Genomic DNA, 22,659 nt, shown 5'->3' with positions numbered 1-22,659 from the left:
TATCGGATCTATATTCAGCAAGGGACCATTATCAGCAATAACTCTCCCCAAAACCTTCGAGGAGTGACTTTATCGCTACAACACTCCTACGATTATGGCCATGAACTTGACAATGGCCTCGAATTAGACTCAATACAAATCAAAGCAAGTGGAGTAAATTGAGTAGCTTTTCGATTCTTATATCAATACTTTCTGCGTTTAGGATACTTTTGGTTAAGAATATGCCACTACAAAAGTTTTAAGATCTTTACTTAAACTGTTTAGCATTTCTCCGGAGTAAAAATGCTTACTTTTCGCTCTATAGATTTATGAATATTCATATTGATTTCTTTTGTTATTTATTTGTATTTTCATTTCTTTTGCAGATGCGGCAATGCTAAATAAAGAAAAAACAGCATAGAAAATGCTTTTCCCACAAAACCTTCACTACGTTAACATACAACAAGCCAAAAACGAGTATAAGTAAAATATAAACACTTTTAGATAAAAGCTCCAAACTCTTTTTTCGTTCGTTAGATAAAGAACAAAAAATCGAGCTTGTAGATAGTTTAAAATACTAAAACTAAATAAAAATCAAAATTTACTTGAAAAATTGCCTTTTATATATTCCCCTCCTCTAACTATTACCTGCGCAACTAACTGCTCTGAAACTTGCTGAATATTATGCAAATAAACGGTACTTCTTCTGGTCCCACAATGGCTGCATCTGAGCCACCAGAACCACCGCCGCGCAATCCGGATCGCATTAACGCTTCGTTACACAAACTAAGCGAATCTGTAAGTACTTGCACATACATACATACATACATATGCGAATGCATTTTTCAACAACCCACTCTATTCTACAAAATTAAAATTGAAAAAAAACTAAAAAGCACGCAAGAAAAGTAGATTCCCTTTTCCACGCTATCAATGTCCTGCATGTATTTACATACATATGTATGCCTATGTGCTGAACTGCATGTACGAGTATGTTTTATACATATGTGTGCGTACGCATTGCAATCTTTCCAAAATATTTTGATAAACATATAAACAATGCAAAAATAAGAAATATATAAATATTTGAAATTTTCGCATTTATTCACACTCTTTCATATTCCAGCACATGCCCACCCACTTGCAACATTCTTTCTTCACACCTGCTTTGTGATTATTCGCATATAAAATATTTGCTTGCCTTCTAACCTGTAGCTCCTTTGTAGAGACATTTTTATGAATGGAATTCCATTGTGCTTGCTTACCCAGCTGCACTTTTCTTAGTATATACATATTGTACAAACATCATCTTTTTATGAACACAAGCAAGGCATTAAATTTCAAATAACTTAAGTTAAAATTTAATGCTTTTAAGCTTTCTGTATTTTTTTACTTCAACTTATTGCTAAAGTAGTTTTTTTTTTCTTTCTCTCATTTTGCATGTCACCTTTGTAGCTGCAACCTTCAAAAATTGTATGTCTTTTTGGAAAAAAAGTTAAATCTATAAACATATTTTCATGATGTAATCAATAAAAAAAACACGTTTCTTCTCTTTAAATAGCAAAAGCACTTTGCACTTAACTGCAATTATTAAAATGTTTAAATTTTTGGCAGCATACGCTATCGAAAGTTTTTTCGAACGCAGCCATAAAAGATTGTTCAGCGTCGTTCAATAGTTTGATTTTTCGATCTAAAGTTAACAAACTGCTTGGTCTTCCAGGCACTTAACCCAAAGACCAACATTATGGAAGGCGAGCACCAGAGGAGTATTAGTTTAAAGTTCGAGTTCCAAAACTATGAATAACTTTAGAGCTGGGTCACGATAACAACGTTTAATACATCATTGAAAAGATAATTTTTTTTTTTTTTTTTTGAGAAGGAAAAAAGGGGAAAAAATTTATATTATTTTAAAATTTTTTTTCTTAAATGCCTCATTAAAATTGTTTACTGATATTTAAGAATTAAAGCTTATTTAATAACGTTTAATATGATATGCATTGTTTTGTACTTGGAAACTAACCCGCTTTCGAAATAACCGTCTTTTCGGTTTAGCCTACCATTGCGATTTAATATAGCAAGTACTCCACAGTACTTCTACGTAGAACAACTTTTACATATGCGGCCTTTAAATGATAACCCTTGGTCGATCAAACACCTCCTACGTTATCCACAATAGTTTTGCGTAAACCATATTCTTCATACCGTTAAACAATTTTAAGTTGTTTCGTTCATAATAAATTTGGAAATACTTTAGGACTTTAGTTTTCTAGTATAAGACCCGTACAAAAAATAAACTGTAATTAAACAGGAAATCTACTCTCGATTCCTAGCAAAGTGTTCTCCACGATCTTACTGTGCCGAATTCAAGAGGCGGTGCACGGAACTCTAAGAGAAAATCAGTTTGGCTTTAGACAAAACCGATCCTGTGTTGATCTAATAAATACCGTCCGAATCATTGTTGAACAATGCTGTGAATACAGAACATCAGTTTATTTACTTTTTATCGACTTTAAAAAGGCTTTTGATAGTCTCGACAGGAAATATATTTGGGAAATACTACGAAAACGAGGGATGCCCAATAAAATAATCAACATTATAAAGGCAATGTATGCCGAATTTAAGTGCCGGGTCAGTCACGATGGGTGCCTCTCAGAACCTTTCGAAATTAAAAGCGGGGGCGACAGGGATGCATACTCTCGCCGCTCTTGTTTATCTTGGCATTAGACGAGATTAGGAGGAACGCAGAAAATGGTGGACACGGTGTACAGTGGACGCCTTTCACTCAGCTAGGGGATTTAGAATATGCAGACGATGTCTGTCTGCTAAGCCACAGAAGTACTGACCTTCAACACATTTTAGAAGCTGTCAACACACATGCAAAGGAGGCCGGACTAAGCATCAATACAGCGAAAACCAAAGTCATAAGATGCGGCTATAGTATTTCATCAAGGCCATTGATGCTTACGGTTGACGAAAATGAAATCGAAGGTGTAGAGTCCGTTGTTTATCTTGGTATTATTGTCTCAAATAAGAGCGGTGCAGATGAGGACGTTCAGCCTCGCATAAACAAAGCAAGAATGGTTTTTGGGCAACTGGCAAACGTGTGGAGGTCCAGCCAAATATCTTTAAAAAAGGAAGCTTCGACTGTTTAATCCGAATGTTAAATCAGTACTGTTTTATGCTTGCGAGACGTGGAAAAGCTCAACTTCAATTCAGAAACGTCTACAAGTTTTTATTAATAAATGTCTGCGCCGAATCCTGAAAATTCGATGGCCGGAAAGACTTTCAAATGACGACTTATGGTCTAGAACAAATCAACCTAAGGCTGCCACAGAAATAACCAACCGTAAATGGTCGTAGATTGGTCACACTCTCAGAAGACCTCCAGTAAATATAGCCAGACAAGCATTGCGATGGAATCCACAAGGAAGCCGACGACCTGGTGCACCTGCGAAAACTTGGCGCAGAACTGTGGATAAAGAACTCGAAGATGCAGGATATACGTGGAATGACATCACAAGAACTGCACCTAACAGAATAAGATTTAAGTCGGTGGTCGAGGCCCTATTCTCCAATAGGAGTTGAGGAGGATGATGATGATGATGATGAAACAGGATTCAATTCTAAACTATCAGTTAATAATGTTAATAGGGCATTTAAGAAAAAAATCTACAAAATAAAATATATAAAATTGTTTTTTCCTTTCGAATTTTTTTCAAAACTCTTCTGTCTATATACAGAATATATACATACATCGAATTACGAGAAATACGAAAGACAATTTACTTACTTTTCCAATGATGTATAAAATGTTGTTATCGTCTACCCGGTGCTGAAGTTATTAATAGCTTGGGATTTGAACTTAGAACTTTTTACAGGGGGTGTCTTTACCGATTTTTTTATTTTTTTTTTTTTTTTTTTTGGTGAACGGCGTTGATTTTGCTTGTTGTTTTTTTTTTTTTTGGTAAATCGATACAGCTACACAATTTGTTTTGAAAACTCACTCGAGGCGTTGTAAGAGTCTCGCTTACAGAAAGTGGGTTCACTAAACCATTTTCACTATTAAAAGCCCAACCCCTTTCAAAAACTTTTTAGCCACGATTTTACCCAACGATGCATAATCTGATGAATGAAAATAGCAGGAAAATAACTAGACTTTCTAGTATAATTTACTTTGATCAAAGTGAAATCTTAGTTAAGTTCGTAGAGTAGCTCTTCAAGGTAGAGCTTTCAATATTCGCTTATGCGTAGTGGTTGATACAACATTGCACTAGTTTTAGTGTAGTGCCGATATTTTCACTACCATTCAGGATAGTGGCAAAGTTAACAAAGGAGTGTGTGCAGCTGCAGCAGAAGTCAAGACAGTGACCTATTAGAAGAGCCACTAATGGGGTATCTCTTATTGTCCAGCTTGGCCAGATTTGCCAGATTTGCCTGGACACCATACATAATGTTTCCATGAGCCATTTCGCCTTAGCTTATTCTATCAAATGGGTCGCTATAATAGTTACTCATACGCCACGTCACACAAAACCGTAGATAGCTAACTTCCATAAGACTGATGTGGTGGCTTTAACTAAACCAAGTTAAATAACTCTTTCTGAAGTAAGAAGGTCCTTTTTAAGCCGAACATTATATACATTTGTAGGCGATATTTCACATTTTAAGCTCATAGATTTTCAAAGAGCCTCGCCTCAAAGTGTAACATGTTCATACCCCATTAAAACTCTTTCAAGGACCTTTATTATCTGTAAGATAAGAAATGAATTTCGATGTGTGGTTCATTATATAAAAATTGAATTTCGTCCATCACATAAAAGAAGGTCTGTGAGAGAAGAAGAGATGATTATGATACAATTTTGGCCGAAGAAGTCCCTTAAGTATAAATATTTTTGGAATAAAGTGCATGCCATTAAATAAAAACAAAATCTCTTCCAAAGTGCGCAGTGCTCCTTTTAAATTTTCCCACAAATCGGTCGGACGGGACCTACTTGTTTTTATGTCGACTCAGAACGGCGTCTGCGAGACAGATCAGTTTTCACTGAGAGCTTTTGATGGCAGAATTACACTCGTAGTTCTTGCCAAACACTGCCGAGCGGCGACCCAGCATAGAAAAATCTTCTTTTAATTGTAGAAAATTGTTTCTAATATATTGATGTTGCTTTGTTCGGGACGTGAACCCAGGGTCGTCGGTGTGGTAGGCGCAACACGCTACCATCACACCACGGTGGCCGCAAATTAAAACCCATAAATATATCCCCGAATCAGAGTGTTACAGCAACTTGCCGCTGGGATAACTTCGAACGTGATCTCTTGCGACGCAAAAATCAGAGTTCTAAACATTGATTTGATTTAATCTAAAGAAAGAATATTGTACCACTAAAACTTTGCCACTTGTATCGAAATTCAGAAATTATTTTTATTTCATAAAATACCGAAAAGCCATCATCACCATTGACCGGCACTCAACCACCAGCCATCCTTGCTTGGCGATCACTGACGCTGACAGACTTTTTCTTCCAACTCAGTGTTAGTATTCAAATATGGGTATCGATCAGAATAGTTATCCGGGCTGGTGGTTATTTATCCATTTGCATATATGATCTAGCCAGCGTAGCCCTTTTGTGTTTTGTTACCCTGTCATGTTTACGTTAAGCTCATACAGCTCTTCATTAAATCCCCTCCAAAACATGCCGTTGACATACATTTTTTTAGAACTTTTCTCTCCAAAACTTGAGTTGTTATTTGCTATATATCCCGATACCATCAGAGATTCTAAGCCATTCGTCACGACCGGAACTACAAGAGAGTTATAAAGCATGAATTTTATTCATCGAGCTTAACTTCTCAATTGCCTACTTAGTTCAAAGTAGAACATTTGTTCTTAAAAATAGACCCTTCACAGTGTCTATTATATATAAATAGATCAAGAATGATGTCGCTCGTAATGCATTCGATTCTTTCTTTGATGAAAGCATATTTTACGAGCCTTTATCCTGGCAAGACAAGGCGAACTAACAGCGCATTTGCTGAGGCTAAGAGTGTCAATATTATTAGCTTACGTAATAAACTTATTGCCCCGTTAAAGAGTTCATTTGGTCTAAATCCTCCGACTCTATGCTTTACTCAAATATAATACTGTAACGAATTTAGTGCAATTTCGCTTATTTGGAACGTTCTACTAACGTTCGAATCACTAAACTGTTGAATAAATAACTCCACTATTCAATAATGCAAAATGGCCTTTATTAAAGTACTTCACAATAACACTTCTACTGCTCAACAGCTAGCGTGCTTAAATCAAACTAATTGCCATGCCTCAGCTGGTGTTGCTTTTATACTCTTCGATTTCCTAGTTTGCATATTTCTAGGCGTTTCTAGAATTTACTGTTTGTTTACCAGCTATAAAATGTCCAGCTATAGCTACAGATGCACGTTATAGCTTCTCATATGCGCGTGTATTTGTGAGTGATACTTCCACAGATGTTTGCCTTCTTTTGGGAGTATCTCCGATATATGCATGTGTTTGTGCGTCTCTCCGCTGCTTGTATGGACATATGTATTTGTTGATGTGCATACAAGTTACTGCTTAGTATTGGCTTAGAGATGATAGTATCCCTTAATGTTGCTAATATTCGTCACAATACCTTTAACATTGAAGTTTCGAAAAGAAATTTTTAGTGCTTTCTATTACACTAACACTTTATCGTAGTATTAAAAGTCGCATACGATTTAAAGCTAATTAAGTTGCATGGTGCCGACTAAGTTAGAAAATTTCACAATCGCAAAACCTTATATAACAACTGCGCTCTTTTATTCCTTTGAATTGATTTATAAGAGTAAAATTCAAATGATGAAGCACTACTAACAATTTCAACTTGTTTTATAACATTTACAGAAAAATATCAAATCACTTGATTCAAGTATTGCAACAATTAGTGAAAAAACTATCAACAATAATAAACCTTTGAAACCGTTATTATCGCTGGACCACACTAATAGCACCACCAACAATTCGTCTAGTGAAAGCGGTTGTTCAAGTTCTACAGCGCTCACAAACATAAATACAATTACAGCTTTATCTTCCACCAACAATCTTCCAATTACTAATACAACGCAACAACAACAACAATCACAATCACCGTCACCTATAACACCACTTGTTTATACAAAACGATCAACAGCTGCAGCGACAGTGCCGACGAGTACGGGTGCAAATACATCAACATCGGATATAACGCCAGGTGGCGCTATTGACAGTATTACGTCGCTTAGTTTGAATGGCAGTAGCAACAATAAAACTCTCGTATCACCAATGACGATTGATAATCAGCAGCATCGCCTTAGTTTTCCAAACAAAAACGAGGCGCATGCAGCACTTATGGCACAACAACAGCAACAACATTTAAATGGTGCAACTGCAACAACAACATCATTACTAAATGGAGGCAGCAGCGGCAATGTAGGTAGCAATGCATTGAATGCCAATAATCCAAATGCAAATTTAACGACGACGTCAATAGTGACAGCGAATCATTCGAATGCTTCATTAAATGCAGGTGCGTAACTGTATATGTATGTAGATATGTATGTTTGCAATTTCATATGAACCTATTCTAAAAGAGTTTTCTTAACCTAAAACTATTCTGAAGAAAATCGTATCTCAGTGAAATCATTAATAACGTCGTGTCTCAAGAATCCGATTACAAAGTTATAACGAATTTTTTTTTAATAAGTCAGATATGAAGCACTCATTTTTTCACGATTCGCAAAGGACTTCAATCAGTAAATTTTAATACATCACATAATGCAATACCTCCTTTATAATACAGTTGCCGCTAAAGAATTAGTTTTCTTTGGGGTGAACCTTTTTAATCGGCTTCCTAGGATATAACGGTATAACGGTTATAACGGTTATAATGATTAAAATAGTGAATGACTAAAAAAAATCGCGTTGTACAGAAAACGCGAAATACTCACCTCCTCTTCCATTTACGCCATAAGTGAAGGTATTAGTAAACCGACCATACAGGACGGTAGATATTGATTCAGGAAGCTCAGAAAAAGGGTTAGCTCCGCATTGATCTAGGTGTGCGATATTATCCTATTTAGCTATTCTATTCTTCTACTTATAACAAAAATGTATGCTTCAACAAATTATGTCAAATGAAATTTTAATTAATATTCAGTTATGCATTGCATGGAAAGTGCCTTATAACGATTAGCTCTTTTATGGATCGAGCGCTTCGAGATATTCATACCGGGGCATCTTATGTCGGGTTGACAGCAAACGCAGAGAGGACGGATATGGTCTTGTTTACTAAGACGTACAAGGTCCCAAATTATGACTAGGCATAAGTTAGGAGGTGATCCTGCAGTAAGTTGTCGTGAAAGCTCAACGTGGAGGAGAAAGTGGAGAAGGTCTCGATGGCACTTTATGCATGTAAAAGAATGCTGTAATGTACGTGGGCATCTCTCCATCTCTCTCTTATTGCGTAAACCTATCCCCTAAAGCCTACCCTCTACTATGGAGTCCTTGTGTGGTGAACAACCCCACAAAAAAGGACGCACCTAAAATAATTAGAGGGGTATGCAGGCTATCAATGCTCAGCATTACGGGAGCCCTGAAAATAACACCGACGCGGCTACACTGTATGCCATTCTGCATAGTCCACCTGTAGACCTGGTGGCAGAGAATATAGCTATAACAACTGCAACAAGGCTCAGTGTCTCGGGACAGCTTGAGCGCAGACCATAAGGCCATAGTAGTATAGCGTTATCAATTACAGGGCGAACAGACTGCCTTATTCCGTATCTGCGCATCGATGGGGCTCTTAGAGCCACAAAGAGGTGGGTGGTTGGCGCAAGGATCGCCAAATATTGGACGAGGCGATACGCGTGTACACCGATGGTTCAAAGTAATGGAGGGAGAGGGTCTGCGGTATGCTGTGCTAATCAAAAAAAAAACAGATCATACAAGCTGTCAGATCACTGTAGCATCTCTCGGGTGGAAGTAGTAGCCGTAACTAAGGTAGGAAAGAGACTGGCGAGATTTACAGGTATTATGACATTTTTTTTAAATTCAGGAGAGTCTTTAGTTGTGTAGAGGGTAATTTTCATACCCCTGGGTGACTAGGGTCTCGAGATATAGGCCAAAACGTGGGCCAGTGAATGCCTAGACAGTGTTTGTACAAAATGGATATCAAATGAAAGCTGTTGATGAGTGCTTTAGTACAGAGTAATATATTATCTAGAGACGGACTGGGACTAGGATTAGGACTAGGACTGGGACTGAGACTAGGATTGGGACTGGGACTGGGACTGGAATAAAATTCATGCCACCCTCTGGGACAGGCAATAAGGGATGCAGAAGAATGAGAAGAAATTGAGAGAAGAGAAATGAGAGAAGGAGAGGGACATTGAGAAAGAGATAGAATGAGACGAAGATGGTGATAGATGAGGCGAGAAAGACGGAGGGGGGAGTGAATAAAAGGATTAAGAAAAAGTGAAGAGAGGGGGAGGGCAGAGTCAGACGGAAAAAGACAACGTCTGCCGGGTCTTTTAGTTTTATATAAAAAAAAATATTCATGTTGCGATCTTCCTCCGAGGAAAGTTTTTCTTACAACCGGCGTGGTGCTCAGATTAATGTTACAAGGAAGCTTTCCATGGCATGAAATATACTTGAAATGTTTGTTAAATTACTGCATAATGGCAACCCCTGTGTTACTGACAGAAAACAAGTAAGGAAGTCTAAGTTTGGTTGAAACCGAACATTACATACCCAGCTGTACACTTGAAATGCTGTTGTTTGTTTTTTATGCTTAACAGTGTTACAAGGCTGCGCAATAATACATATACATATGGTTATATTCTGAACTAATTTTTCTTCGAGTTATGGCTCCCGAAACTTAGAAAATTGCTTAGTCATAAAAGGGGCGGTGCCATGCCCATTTTTTAAAATTTGAATTTTTCCTATTAATTGTTATAAATCCACTTGGGAAATGAAATAACATTGATATAAAGTTCTTTTTTGCAAAGATATAACTTATTTTATTCGTCCACGACATTTTTAAAAATCTTTTATATAAAAGTGGTCCTTAACCGATTTCGTTAACTTTTCTTCAAAGCATTCCTTATAGTAAAGGCAACCTCTCTGTCGAATTTTGTTACGATAGGTTTAACGATTTTTTTATTTATGATTAATTATATTTGTAAAATTTGCCACCCCCACTTTAAGCAATTTTTATCAATTTTTATCAAGAATCTCAATATCAGTCCACACGTCAAGTTTCAACATTCTATGTTTATTATTTACTAAATAATCAGGTTTTTTGTGTTTTCCAAAATGTTGTATATAAAAAAGGCGTGGTTATCATCCGATTTAGCTCATTTTCAATACCGTTCTATTCTGAATCCAGATAAGCTCGTGTACCAAATTTGGTGAAGATATCTCAATATTTACACAAGTTATCGTGTTAAAGGACAGACGGACGGACGGACGGACGGACGGACATGGCTCAATCAAATTGTTTTTCGATACTAATGATTTTGATATATGGAAGCCTATATCTATCTCTATTCATTTATACATATACAACCAACCGTTATCAAACCAAAGTTGTAATACCCTGTGTACAAGTACAGCTGGGTATAAAAAAACTTTTCTAAACATTTCGATGTTGCTTTTCTCGGGCTTTTAATCCAGGAACTTTACTCTGTAGGTCATATATAAATTGTGAAACTTTGAAACAACTTTTGTATTTGCATGTATCGTATTCCCCTGCATTCAACAGATCCGAAATTATTTAATATGTTATGGCGTACCCGTCACATTTGCTTACGTCCCCCACTCACACATACGAGGTATGAACATGGAATTTCATTACTTCGATATTATATACTATCTGATAGTTTGGTGATGGAAAGGAATGCAAACAACTTTATGCAATTTACAAAAAACTGTTAACACAAATACCAAACACAAATACACCTAGACACATTCCCACACATACATACATACTAAAAGCTTAACTGGCCCGATACACTGGGCACTTTTTGAATTTATAGAAATACGTAATTTCATACTTTCTACTTCCGTAGCAAAGATAAGGGAAGTTGAGCATGTAGAGACATATTCAGGGAATTTAGGCAAGCTTAAATTGTGTAGGATGAGTAAATTAGTTATACAAGATCTTACTTAATCGTTGGTATGTACAGAGTGTTATCCTCCGCAGCGGAAATAGCATGAAATGGAAATTAAAGTCAGAAAGTAATAAGGATAATAATTTTTATTTTCTGAATACGGACAAAGATAGGAATACACAAGTGCAGTACGACAGACAAGTAGTTCATAATTCGCCATTGGCCGACAAGTCATTGCACTTGGGCGTGTATCCACAAATGAGTACTTCTACTGAACTCCAAATGCAAATGGCTATAACAAATTGGACTTTCCACTTGCGAGGTTTTACGATGGTGAGCGTGCATATTACTCGTAAGTGCAAATCACTTTCTGGCAAATTCGGCTCACGGTTGCGGATAATAATGGTTTTTGGTCTGTCTCTAATATAACACTGTGCAACAAAATTAAAATAATATAAAATATGCAATGCGGTAAAGATATTGTAAAGGTGAAATCCATATGTGGCCTTGAAATATAGGACCATATTAAATTAGTTACACGCTATAACATTCAAGGAAGTGTAAGTTTGGATGAAGAAGAGAAGCTCGGCCTTAGATCTCTTCGGAGGTTATCGCGCCTTACATTTATTTATTTATAGTCAGCTTCTACTTAGTTTCTGTTCTAATTGCAAATTACACTGTACAACAGCATATGGATTCTCTGAAACTTTTGCTAAAAATTTTCTAATCTTTCAAACTTTGCATGAGAGAGACATGAGAGTCCCCTTCTCTGCTTACCAATCCTTCAGCTTCCATTACGCTTCTTGGAGGAAGGTCCCCTAGAGGATCTCTCTGATTCGTGTGGTCCCATAACTCCAATACACGTTTTCGGAGAAGCTTACCCAGGAGTCCCGCTTGTAAAGCGCCTCATCCGGGGATAGTTCACTCGTATTGGCCTCATTGAAGAGCCGCCTTCTTCAAGCTTTAAGTTCACTAAGTACCCTTTTCACAACGGCTGTTTAATCTTACCTCATCTCCATCGTTTTACAAACATACAAGACCCAGATGGTTCTCCTGGGTTTCCTTACAGAGATTTCCTGTGGGCGTGACACGTCAAGAGAGAACTTGATGTTTAGTCAGATAAGGAAATTTCCGTGAAAATATTCCAGCCCATTACCTGGGTGGCCAGATCTCAAGAGAAAGAATTTGGTTCCAAACCCTCTTCCCTCATAGCTATAACAAAGGTGGAGTCATCAGTCCTGCTACACATACATAACCCAAAATAATATGTGGTACACCTCTAGCGTTGGTATCTGAGTTACATTATGTGTGATGGCAGGAATTATAATCGGATCCACTGGTAATTCCTGCTTATATCCGTCCTGCTTCAGCAGTAATTTTTCTGATAGTTGGGTGCCGAGACCAGCCACAACTTCTTCTTGCCACTTTCCAGTATTATATTGTATTTTGCCTCTGTTAGTCCAGAGATTTAGTTGCCTTTGTCAGACTTTTCTATCACACTTCCATTTGCGATTTCGTCATCAGAGGCTAAAAGCTTCCCCTTCTTAACCTTATCACATATATATATTATTATCACTAACCCCTTCCGCGTGGATGGGATGCCAACAGTTATTTCACTGTCTGAATTGATGGAACACTTGCCTCACCATGGAGCTCCTACTCTTCCTCTGGTGGTGCTCAGTCACCCTCACCGGAATTTAAGATTTGCAGTACTTTATTAGTTCCACAACTCTATCCTAATGAGCTCACTATTATTCACGGATTCGAGCCTTTCTCACCACAAAATCTTCAAAACAAAACGCATTATTCTTCTGGAAGCATATGCTAACCTTTCGTCTGCACACACAACCAGCAGAGCCCAAGATACCATTTTGCGTACTCGAAGTACACCTCAGGTCCAGTAAACTTACTCATGGCCTCCATTAAACCGCAGAGATTGCAGATGCCATTCACAACCATTCCCAAACTGAGCTGGCACCTGTCACTTTCTAAGACATTCAGAGTGATGTGGTTTAGCGATTTCGTTAAACGCGATTCCGAAAACGTTTTCCAGACATCTGAGCTTTTGTACATATATATGCTTATGCTTAAAAATAATGATGTAAACACATACTGCATTATCTAATCAAATTCAAGCTTTGAGTCCCGAAACTTCAATTACAAAATGATAATTTCCCCATAATGTCATTCATTTATGCACTAGTTACGCAATAGTCCAATTTATTTTGAGCTGTCAATTTGCATATGTCACGTATGTACATTCGAAATATCTCATGTATGTCAACCACTATCGTTATAACTCAGTGGAATTACTACGAAAAGCAGAGCTTTTCCATTTAACCGAATATGCGGCTGGATGCATATTCATCGTAAACTGCCTTTAGGTCGGCCTTTTACAAATACTGCATTGTCGTTAACCTGATGTTGACTTGCTGTTGGCCAAATGAGTTTTGGTTATGTGAGCACGCACATATGTAACAGAATTTTGGGATTGGCGTTTGAGCAGCTTTGTATCTTGCATATGAGTGCAAGCGATAACACTGACCAAGTTCTGTAGACTGAATGGAAAACGTTTTGACCAATATACATGCGTACGAACAAACATGCATACCTATTCTGTGTGCTTTTGTTATACTCAGCGTGCATTGCACACAGATTATATTAACTTTGATTGGATAACGGTTGGTTGTACAGGTATAAAGGAATCGAGATAGATATAGACTTCAATATACCAAAATCATCAGTATCGAAAAAAATATGATTGAGCCATGTCCGTCCGACTGTCCGTTAACACGATAACTTGAGTAAATATTAAGATATCTTCACAATATTTGGTTCACGAGCTTATCTGGACCCAGAATAGATTGGTATTGAAAATGAGCGAAATCGGATGATAACCACGCCCACTTTTTATATATATAACATTTTGAAAAACACAAAAAACCTGATTATTTAGTAAATAATACACCTAGAATGCTGAAATTTGACACGTGGACTGATATTGAGACTGGAAAAAATGTTTAAAATGGGCGTGGCGCCGGCCACTTGTGATAAAATCAATTTTACAAATATTATTAATCAGAAATCAAAAATCGTTAAACCTATCGTAACAAAATTCGGCAGAGGTTGCCTTTACTATAAGGAATGCTTTGAAGAAAAATTAACGAAATCAGTTAAGGACCACGCCCACTTTTATATAAAAGATTTTTAAAAGGGGCGTGGACGAATAAAATAAGTTATATCTTTGCAAAAAAGAGCTTTATAACAATGGTATTTCATTTCCCAAGTGGATTAATAACAATAAATAGGAAAAATTTCAAATCTAAAAAAATGGGCGTGGCACCGCCCCTTTTATGACTAAGCAATTTTCTATGTTTCGGGAGCCATAACCCGAAGAAAAATTTACATATCGTAACAAAATTGGGTACACGTATTTTCCTTATAGCAGAAAATATTTCTAGTAAAAATGGACGGGATCGGTTAAAGAACCACGGCAACTGAGATACAAAACAAATTTAAAAGGTTTAAAATGGTCGTAGACTAGAATAATAAGCTATAACTTAGCAAAAAATAGTGTTGAGTCAATGATGTCTCACTTATCAAGTTTTATTCTAAGAGAAAATGGGGAGATATTTTTTTTTAGACGGGCGGTGCCACGTGTTTTGTAGAAAAGTAATTTATCTGAAATGAAATGTGCAATTTAAGCTCACGCTGAGTATATAATGTTCGGTTACACCCGAACTTAGACACCTTTACTTGTTTTTGTATGTATATAAGGGTGTGTGTATGATAATGTCCGGGCATGCAGTAAAACACTTGATTTTACCTCTATTATCTCTCCAACTATGTTTAGGCGGTAAGTTCTTTCATCTGATTTATAAAAGGATCTTCTATTGAAGCGCATCGAAATTGCAATAAAATACTGAAAGCGGAAGGCAGATATGGGTACAGCTCATTTCGAATCCATGATGGTACTTTAAGACAATAAATAATAGTACGGCCACATTAGCATTGATGTAGTTCGATTTGAAAAAGTCTTGTGGAGGTTCGGTACATACGCGTTACTCGTTGACTAGGTGGCTTGAAGTGACAGTGCTTTCTAATTTCATATACAGCCGTCACACAAAATGCTTTCCAGTCATTTAGTGTTTCAAGGTTAACATTAAAATTCACGCCTATAGTCCCTTATCTACATGGTTACGTTAGGTTAAAAGGGCGCCCTTGGAAATTTTCCACACTTTCACTCGGAGACAGTTTCCAATATGAATGTACTATATGAGTCCCGGATGAGAGAACATTCGTCCAACCAGATTCTAATTGCTTTCTGCATGCACGCCAAACAGCCAGAGTCTCGAGTCGGGCAAGTTTGATTGATTATCTTACAGTTGCCCCGAGAGGTACCTTTGGATTGATGTGAATAGATGGTCGTTCCTTAATATCTCAAGAGGTAACCCAGCGAATCCATTTTGGAACGTTTCCTAAACACGTCATCAGGAAGTTCATTTCCTTCAATATTGCTATGGCACCTAATAAGGTGATACATTTGCCTTGTCCTATTGATGCCAGTAAAGCCCGATACCTCCGCACTATATCTGATATCATCAAGTTAGAATCGAATGTTTTTAAGACCTCTTGGTTGTCAACGAAATCGTTATATTTGTTTCAGATTGTCCTTCCCTGGATATCTAGATACTCTCTCTATGGCAAAGACCTTGACCAAAGTTTATGACCAGGCTCCAGGCAGAGCCACTCATTGGGATATTAATAGTGCCTTCTCTGGGTGCATTGTGCATTGTAGTCCGTAAATTTTGCCGCAGATGCCCTGATCTAGGCATGATAGATATAAGATGTCTTAACAAGTATTTCATTGAACACTCAGTGGGTTCGGCTTCTACACTTGGGCAGCAATCTGAGCCTTACCGATATTTACAAATTATTTTCCTTATGATTCATGTTGTTTTTCATGATTTTCAGAAAGAAGGGATAATGGATGTATGTTGGATTGATTTTCCGCCATCCCTTCTCAATTTTATTTTTTTTTGTCTCGGTGTTGTACCTTTTTCAGTGTAATTTTCGTTCTGAAATGTTTGAGTAGTATGTAATATGCACGTAGCGACAAAAAATGCTCTATTTCCGAATGTACACGAAAACAATCTGGTTGCAGGTACCTGCTTATTACATACTTTCATAATACAACCATCCATATGCATCCCTTTTTGACAGTACCAGCTCGTGAACATACGAACTATGTATAAATACAAGTCAAACGATAAAGAGACATAAAAACGAAAAATTGTACTGAAGATGGCACAACGTTAAAACCAGTTTGTCTACAACCCAAAATTTGACAAGTTGTTAATTAACCATTTGGCAAATACCCAACTTCGGAATTCTGAGGGGCTCATCACGGGGTACAACCAGGAGAAACTTAACACGCAAATTTCCAAAGGGAGCAGCATTAGGCGGAAAAGTGAATCATATAACAGCAATTCGAATGCCAATAAAATTTCAAGTAATCGATGTTCGTTTTCGCACAATTATTCGTATTCGTACTGTTGTTGTTGTTGTAGCAGTGATCGTACTCGTATAGCTTTATGTAATACCTGAGTTTATTTCATTCCAACATCGTCTATCTCTCATTGAAACTCCCTTTACCTGTGCTTCTTTCTATGCATACAAATTTGATTGCTGCATCGTGATTACTACCACATTTCATTCCGCTTGTTTGAAACTTTTGCTCGCTCTCATGAAAGATGGAAATTTAATCTTTGGACCTTGTGTTTTAGCAGCATCCATTAGTGCAGTTTCAAAGCATGAAAAGTACGTTAGTAAGATTATTGGTATTAGCCACTATATATGCAGGAATACAAATGTACATATTTATATATGTATGTGGTTGAAGTATGTGGCTCGTTTGAAAAAGGGATACTTTAATAGTCCTCAATTGGTTAATAGTGACAGCTCATCTTAGAGGATGTACATAGGTAAGGGCATAGTTATGCATATAACCAATTTGTAAGCTTTCACTTGAGTGGGGAGAGTATCTTTTTTGAAAATGTGAAATTTTAATTAAAGATTTTACTGCATGAGCTGTGTTTTTTTCATATTTTGTATTATTTCCCATATGTCTTTATAAGCTGCTTTTCGACATCCATGCTTGGAGTTTGCACGCCATCAAAGGCGCCCAATGATCACTTTTTACTAATGATTTACTATGTATTTAACTCATGCACTTTAGGCTAGGTTGAACTGGCCAGTCAATAAAGACCTCACATAGGCTGGTTGTGTCCGTGGAGTTACAGAATTGGTTGACGATGAAATTAGCTTAGCTTAATAGCTGGCTCGAGATCTAGTAGCTGGAGCCTTGACCTGGCGAGCGCAGGATACGAACACAGATCGAACGAACACAGATGCTCAAACGTTTCTTCCTGCAGCTCGCACTTGCTACATGTGGTGTTACTGACGAGGCACAACTTATAAGCATGTGACGCCGGAAGGCAGTATCAAGTTAATCTGCCCATTGTGATTAAGGCTTTTCTCCTAAGGAATATAAGCAACTCTGTGATTCTAACGTCGTAGGATTTGCACATTTTGCAACCCCGCTCTTCTATCCACGCCTTTCTTGCTTGATGAATCATGTGCAACACCTGTCACTTTTTGATGTTCCCCAAATGGATTGGGACATCTGCAGGCGGCTCATCCAAAGCTGCGCCCTGCTTTGCCAACGCGTTGAAGTGTTACCGCTAATAAAATAATTCGCGAATCATTATCACAATCCGAATTTTCTTCAAACTCAGTGAACCTTGAAGTGATTGGCGAAGTATGGAGTCACCGTATTGAAGACCGTCTCATGTTCTGCAATCTCCAGTAATGTCCTGTCCTAATCAACCGACTCAAGTGACGGGAGAGCCAACATTTAGAAAATGTTTCTAGAACAAATTTGCCGTAAGGCACTGGTCTAATAAGCCCTACGAGTTTATTTTTGCCATGTTAAGATTTTCAGCGAAAATGTATCTACCTCAAAATGGCGTCAGAGTAGGCATATAAAGTAGATCTTGTTTTGCAAAATATAAAGAAAACACCATCACTGAAAGATTAGAAGAGGAACTTGACTTCAATCTCCTCGAAGCAATATCGTGCCAAAATGCTTTTATTATATTATAATAATTCCCTTTTTTACTATCTGCTACCATGTTGGAGTGATATACCCTAAGTAACGCACTAATATGAGGATACGCTTTCTGGATTAACTTCGATTTGGACATTGTAAGACATCAATCTCATATCCACCCTCCATGTGTTGTGTTTCCATCTTTTATTCAAATGCGATGTGGCTGCAATGAATCTAAAAATAATTTCTGTAGGATCCAACGCTGTGAAGACTGACTTATTCTAAGCTCTTGCCTTTGAGACCGATACCAGGAGAAAGTTTAAAAAGATTCATCGGTTTAAGCAATTTAAAAAAAAGTTATAAATTGGGAATATCCCACTTAACTTCGATATTTGATTGATTTGTGGTTAATGATAACATTTGTGTATGGGGAAAAAATCCAAGTCCAAACGGAATGTAGAACCAGCTGTCGTAGCAGGTACTCAACTCCTTCCACCTAGGGCGGATGCTGGTTAAATTGACATAGTCTCAAAATTTGGTTTGGTAAATTTATATATATTAAGATTTTTTCTCGTATTTTAAAGAAGTGCGCTTAATTTCGCAGATTCAATGAGCATTACGTTGGGTTGATTTGTACTCTCGGAGATCAACTGCGAGAGTCTAGTTGCGAAATAACTGGCAGTCTGTTGATTTTGCAGTTTTGTCGACGTATAGCTTTTGTTGTGTTTTTTGCTCCTTGGTTTTGGCAGTGCAAAGGCGAACGTGTATTTCAGCGGCGACGAGTTAATGGTCCTAATCGATTTTAGGTTCCCGGATCGTATGCACATCTGAAACACTGGAGGCTTATCATCCTTCTGTCACAACGTGTTTGATTTAATAACGTGTATATCGATTGGGGACAGTCATGTTGCTTTATTTGAGTTTTAATTGCAATATGATTTTACGTGGCTAATCCAAAGCCCAGCGCAAAACCTGCTCAGCGGGGATGAGGTACTAAGATACACGTTTGATCCAAGACTGCTGATGAAGCCCCCAGCTAGCTAAATATGACAAAATGGCTTAGCTAATTTGTCGCCTTCTTAAATTAGCTCACCACCAAACGTATGTTTAATGGTTGCTCAGAGAATACAGAATCTCTCTGGCCATTACCTGCTGAATGGTGGTCAGATCCTACACTCGGCTCTTCCTAACATCCATAAATCTAAATTGTACCCCTTTTTGATGCAACTCCTCACTTATAATCGAAAACTCCTTAATTTTATTATGTAAGTGTACTCATACCAAAATAAGCTAAAGGGGATAATTTTTCACTAACAGTTTACATACACAAATATCAAATCTCTTGCATTTGGGCTTGTGACATTGACTGTCATCTGAGCTATGTTGATGGTGGAGTAAGACTTAAGTGCATTAATTACTCACACCTTTGAAATCCGGATCACCAATCCCCACATTTACTTTGAAATATTAAAGCCGATTTGTCTAGCATGCCATTAAGCGCCTCAACAAGACTTTCAGTGCTCTTTTCTCACTCGGTCGACCAGTATTAACGCCACCACTTGTTTTTCGAACAGCTTTTACTTTAGCTTGATCTTCACCACTTTACTACAGAAGTATTTCAAATCTTGGTCTTGTTAAGGACCGTCTCCGTATGTTGGATTGTTCGCCACAGATCTTCCCGCTAAGGACTTATCATTGTCCGTCATCAGCTACTCGTTCGTGTTTTGGAGTTTCGACCGAGTGTCCACTTCTTCCACTGTTCTTACTGATTCGCATCTATTTCCAGATTCAAATGAGAGTTGTTGACGAATCACCTCCTCGCTCGTGGCACTTTTTTATTCTTCTCGTAGGTAGACTGCACTTAATAGTTAACACGTAGGGTTTGGTGATGTTAAGTTTAGAGGCGGCATCTGCTCGCCTTGTTTTCCGAAGTTTCTTAAGCCGCATAATATATTTTAAACCACACTGTTTTCTCCTGCCGACCTCAGTCGAGGTTAGAACTTCTACTGTCTGCCAGTAGTGACCCGTTGACCTAGGCTCAGCTAGTTGTATACATACAAAATGAATCAATCCTACTACGATTGTAGTAAAGTTCCGGCCAAGCAAAATTTCTAGCTTCATCAAAGACCCAAGGCACCACAAGGAGTATATACAGAATCCAGCAAAAATTGTTGGAATTGAGCTAGGCGGCGGAAATTTCTTTTTTTTTTTTTTTTGTATCTCTTTTATCATATTCTGAATTTGGTGGGTGGATTAATCAAATCATAAATCAAATCAAATTTAACAACGTAAAGTCTAGCTGACTATCTTAAAACACAATCAGCATTTGTCGACCTTTGTAGGTATTTTTAACAATTCTGATAAAAAAAAAATATTCGATTCAAGGCAATAAAAAATTTAATCATTCAAATCGAAATCATTATAAAATACAACCAAACTTAACAGCAGGCTTCCACCAGCATCGCATTCAATCGGAGAAATGATTCTCATTATGTGCGACAAACCGAAATAAATGCGCACAAATAATCAATAATATTCCTATTAAAGACGGAAATAACAAATTTTATTATGCGAAATAAAACAAAAGGAAATGCAAAATTGAAAAAAGGAAAGCAAAGTGAAGAAAAATTACACAGTACAACAAAATTTAAAATTTTTCTTGTAACAGAGTAGCCATGACATTTTTTCATAAAAGCACTGTTCAGGTTGCAACAAATCTGGTGGAGTTACAACTTTGGTATCAGAAAAAACTTCACACAGTACAAAGCCCAACATTTCATAATAACACTTTAACCCTCCATCAACATCAAAACGTTGAAACTATCTGGAGCTCCCGGGACAAATGCGGAAAAGTGCCAGAAGGAAAATGTTTGGAGTTTCCAAGTTTTCGTATGGAATTTTACTTGTTTCATAACGACCAATATTCCTTAGAAAACCAAAGCTTTAATACTTTAGGACTCTGCAAACATGGCCGAAGGACGCTTTTTGATCAGTTAAACTTTTAAATGCTTAAAAGTAAACTAGACGAGCTTGACTATAAGTTTATTTAGAAAAATGTATCTGCACGATGTCACCTTTCAAAACACTAACATGGTAACTCTGTTAGGAGGGTCTTTTGTCAAGAGCTAAATGTAAGTCACACAAGTAAGTTGGCTAATCACTGTAGCGTCTTCCAAACGGAAGTGTCCGTCATTGAGGTGAATGAAATGCTATCCAGTTCTACAACGGTTTGGAAATTTAACATATACTCGGATAGCCAAGCAGCTATCAAGGCCCTAAATGTAACTTTAGTGCGATCAGGGTGGTTCCAGTGCTTGACCTCGCTTGCAACTGCATCGGTACAACTGAAATTGTTAAAAATGGCTGTAGGGATATCTGAGCCAGCTCAGCAAGCATTGGGTGGATACCACTTCTTGCATAAAAGAAAGATTCTCCTGGCCGGAAATGAATGGCAACTGGTCTGCCAAAACGATTGGATTTACTAATGCTCAGCTCTCATGGTCATTGAGGTTTTGACAAAACACTGTCCAATTGAAATCCATGCGGTACGTCTTAATATGCTTCAGCTATATGGAAGATGATGGTCTCGACTCACTTGGACCTCCGGAGCATTTATCCAAGGTTGATGTCGGTCTCATTCAAAACTATACCGTTGCTACACAACAACTCTTTAAGCAGCTTTAGCTTACGCCACCGTTATTTTATATGGTCTCACAACGGCCTTAATGCTGTCCAAGTGAGCTACCCCTATCAGAGCAGCTACCAGCTTACCTAGCCTTACCTACTCTGTTGAAAAATTGCTGTTGTACAGTGGTTATTTGAATCATTGTTAACATCCGCCTATATTTCAAATTAATCCCATTCAAAATAGCGAAATCCTTGATATCAATAATCATGACAACGATAATTACAAACAATGGAAAAACATTATCCATGTTAACTGTCAAACTGCGAGCAATGAAATGACAATCATTAAAGTCATTAAGACTATTTAAATCTTACGAAATGAGCTAAATAGTACCTAAATATTTATGTGTATAGGAATGAAAAAACATGAAGCAAGAAAATTAGGCAAAAGTTTGTAAATTAACAGACTGCTGAGCCGCAGAACGGCCACAGCGAAGTGAAAAAGAGAGCTCAGACAAAGTTGAAAGAAGGTACGCCATAAGCCAATAAGAAGCATTAGAGGAGCATCACCGATTAGGATACTAGCAGCCTACATCTGTTACTAGCCCGATAGATGGTTGAGCGATTTGTTAGGCCCACCAAAAGTTTCGGTCGGTCCGCTAAGTTATATGTTTTCCAAAAAATATCTGGCGTTAGTAAAGCCACTATACATGGAGGAAAGTATATTTGGTATTTCTATAGATCAGCTATCGAGTTGTATATAATTATCCTTTGCAGCACCCTATACGCAGTTCAATGTT

The 22,659-nt window shown here is 37.5% G+C and overlaps 1 protein-coding gene across 7 annotated transcripts in view; it reads left to right on the top strand.

Moving 5' to 3' along the window:
- Liprin-gamma (liprin protein kazrin) overlaps positions 1–22,659 on the top strand; it is a 512,121-nt gene that overhangs the window by 445,188 nt on the left and 44,274 nt on the right. For all 7 annotated transcript variants that reach the window (XM_067776680.1, XM_067776681.1, XM_067776678.1 and 4 more), the window contains 2 exons: positions 366–777; positions 6,878–7,538. In XM_067776680.1, the coding sequence (XP_067632781.1) occupies positions 664–777; positions 6,878–7,538 (775 nt within the window). In that variant the 5' untranslated portion in view covers positions 366–663. The remainder of the gene's footprint in view (positions 1–365; positions 778–6,877; positions 7,539–22,659) is intronic.

Source organism: Eurosta solidaginis, chromosome 3, assembly GCF_040869045.1.
Source record: "Eurosta solidaginis isolate ZX-2024a chromosome 3, ASM4086904v1, whole genome shotgun sequence".
Taxonomy (NCBI): domain Eukaryota; kingdom Metazoa; phylum Arthropoda; class Insecta; order Diptera; family Tephritidae; genus Eurosta; species Eurosta solidaginis.
This window is presented reverse-complemented; position numbering and strand designations above follow the sequence as displayed.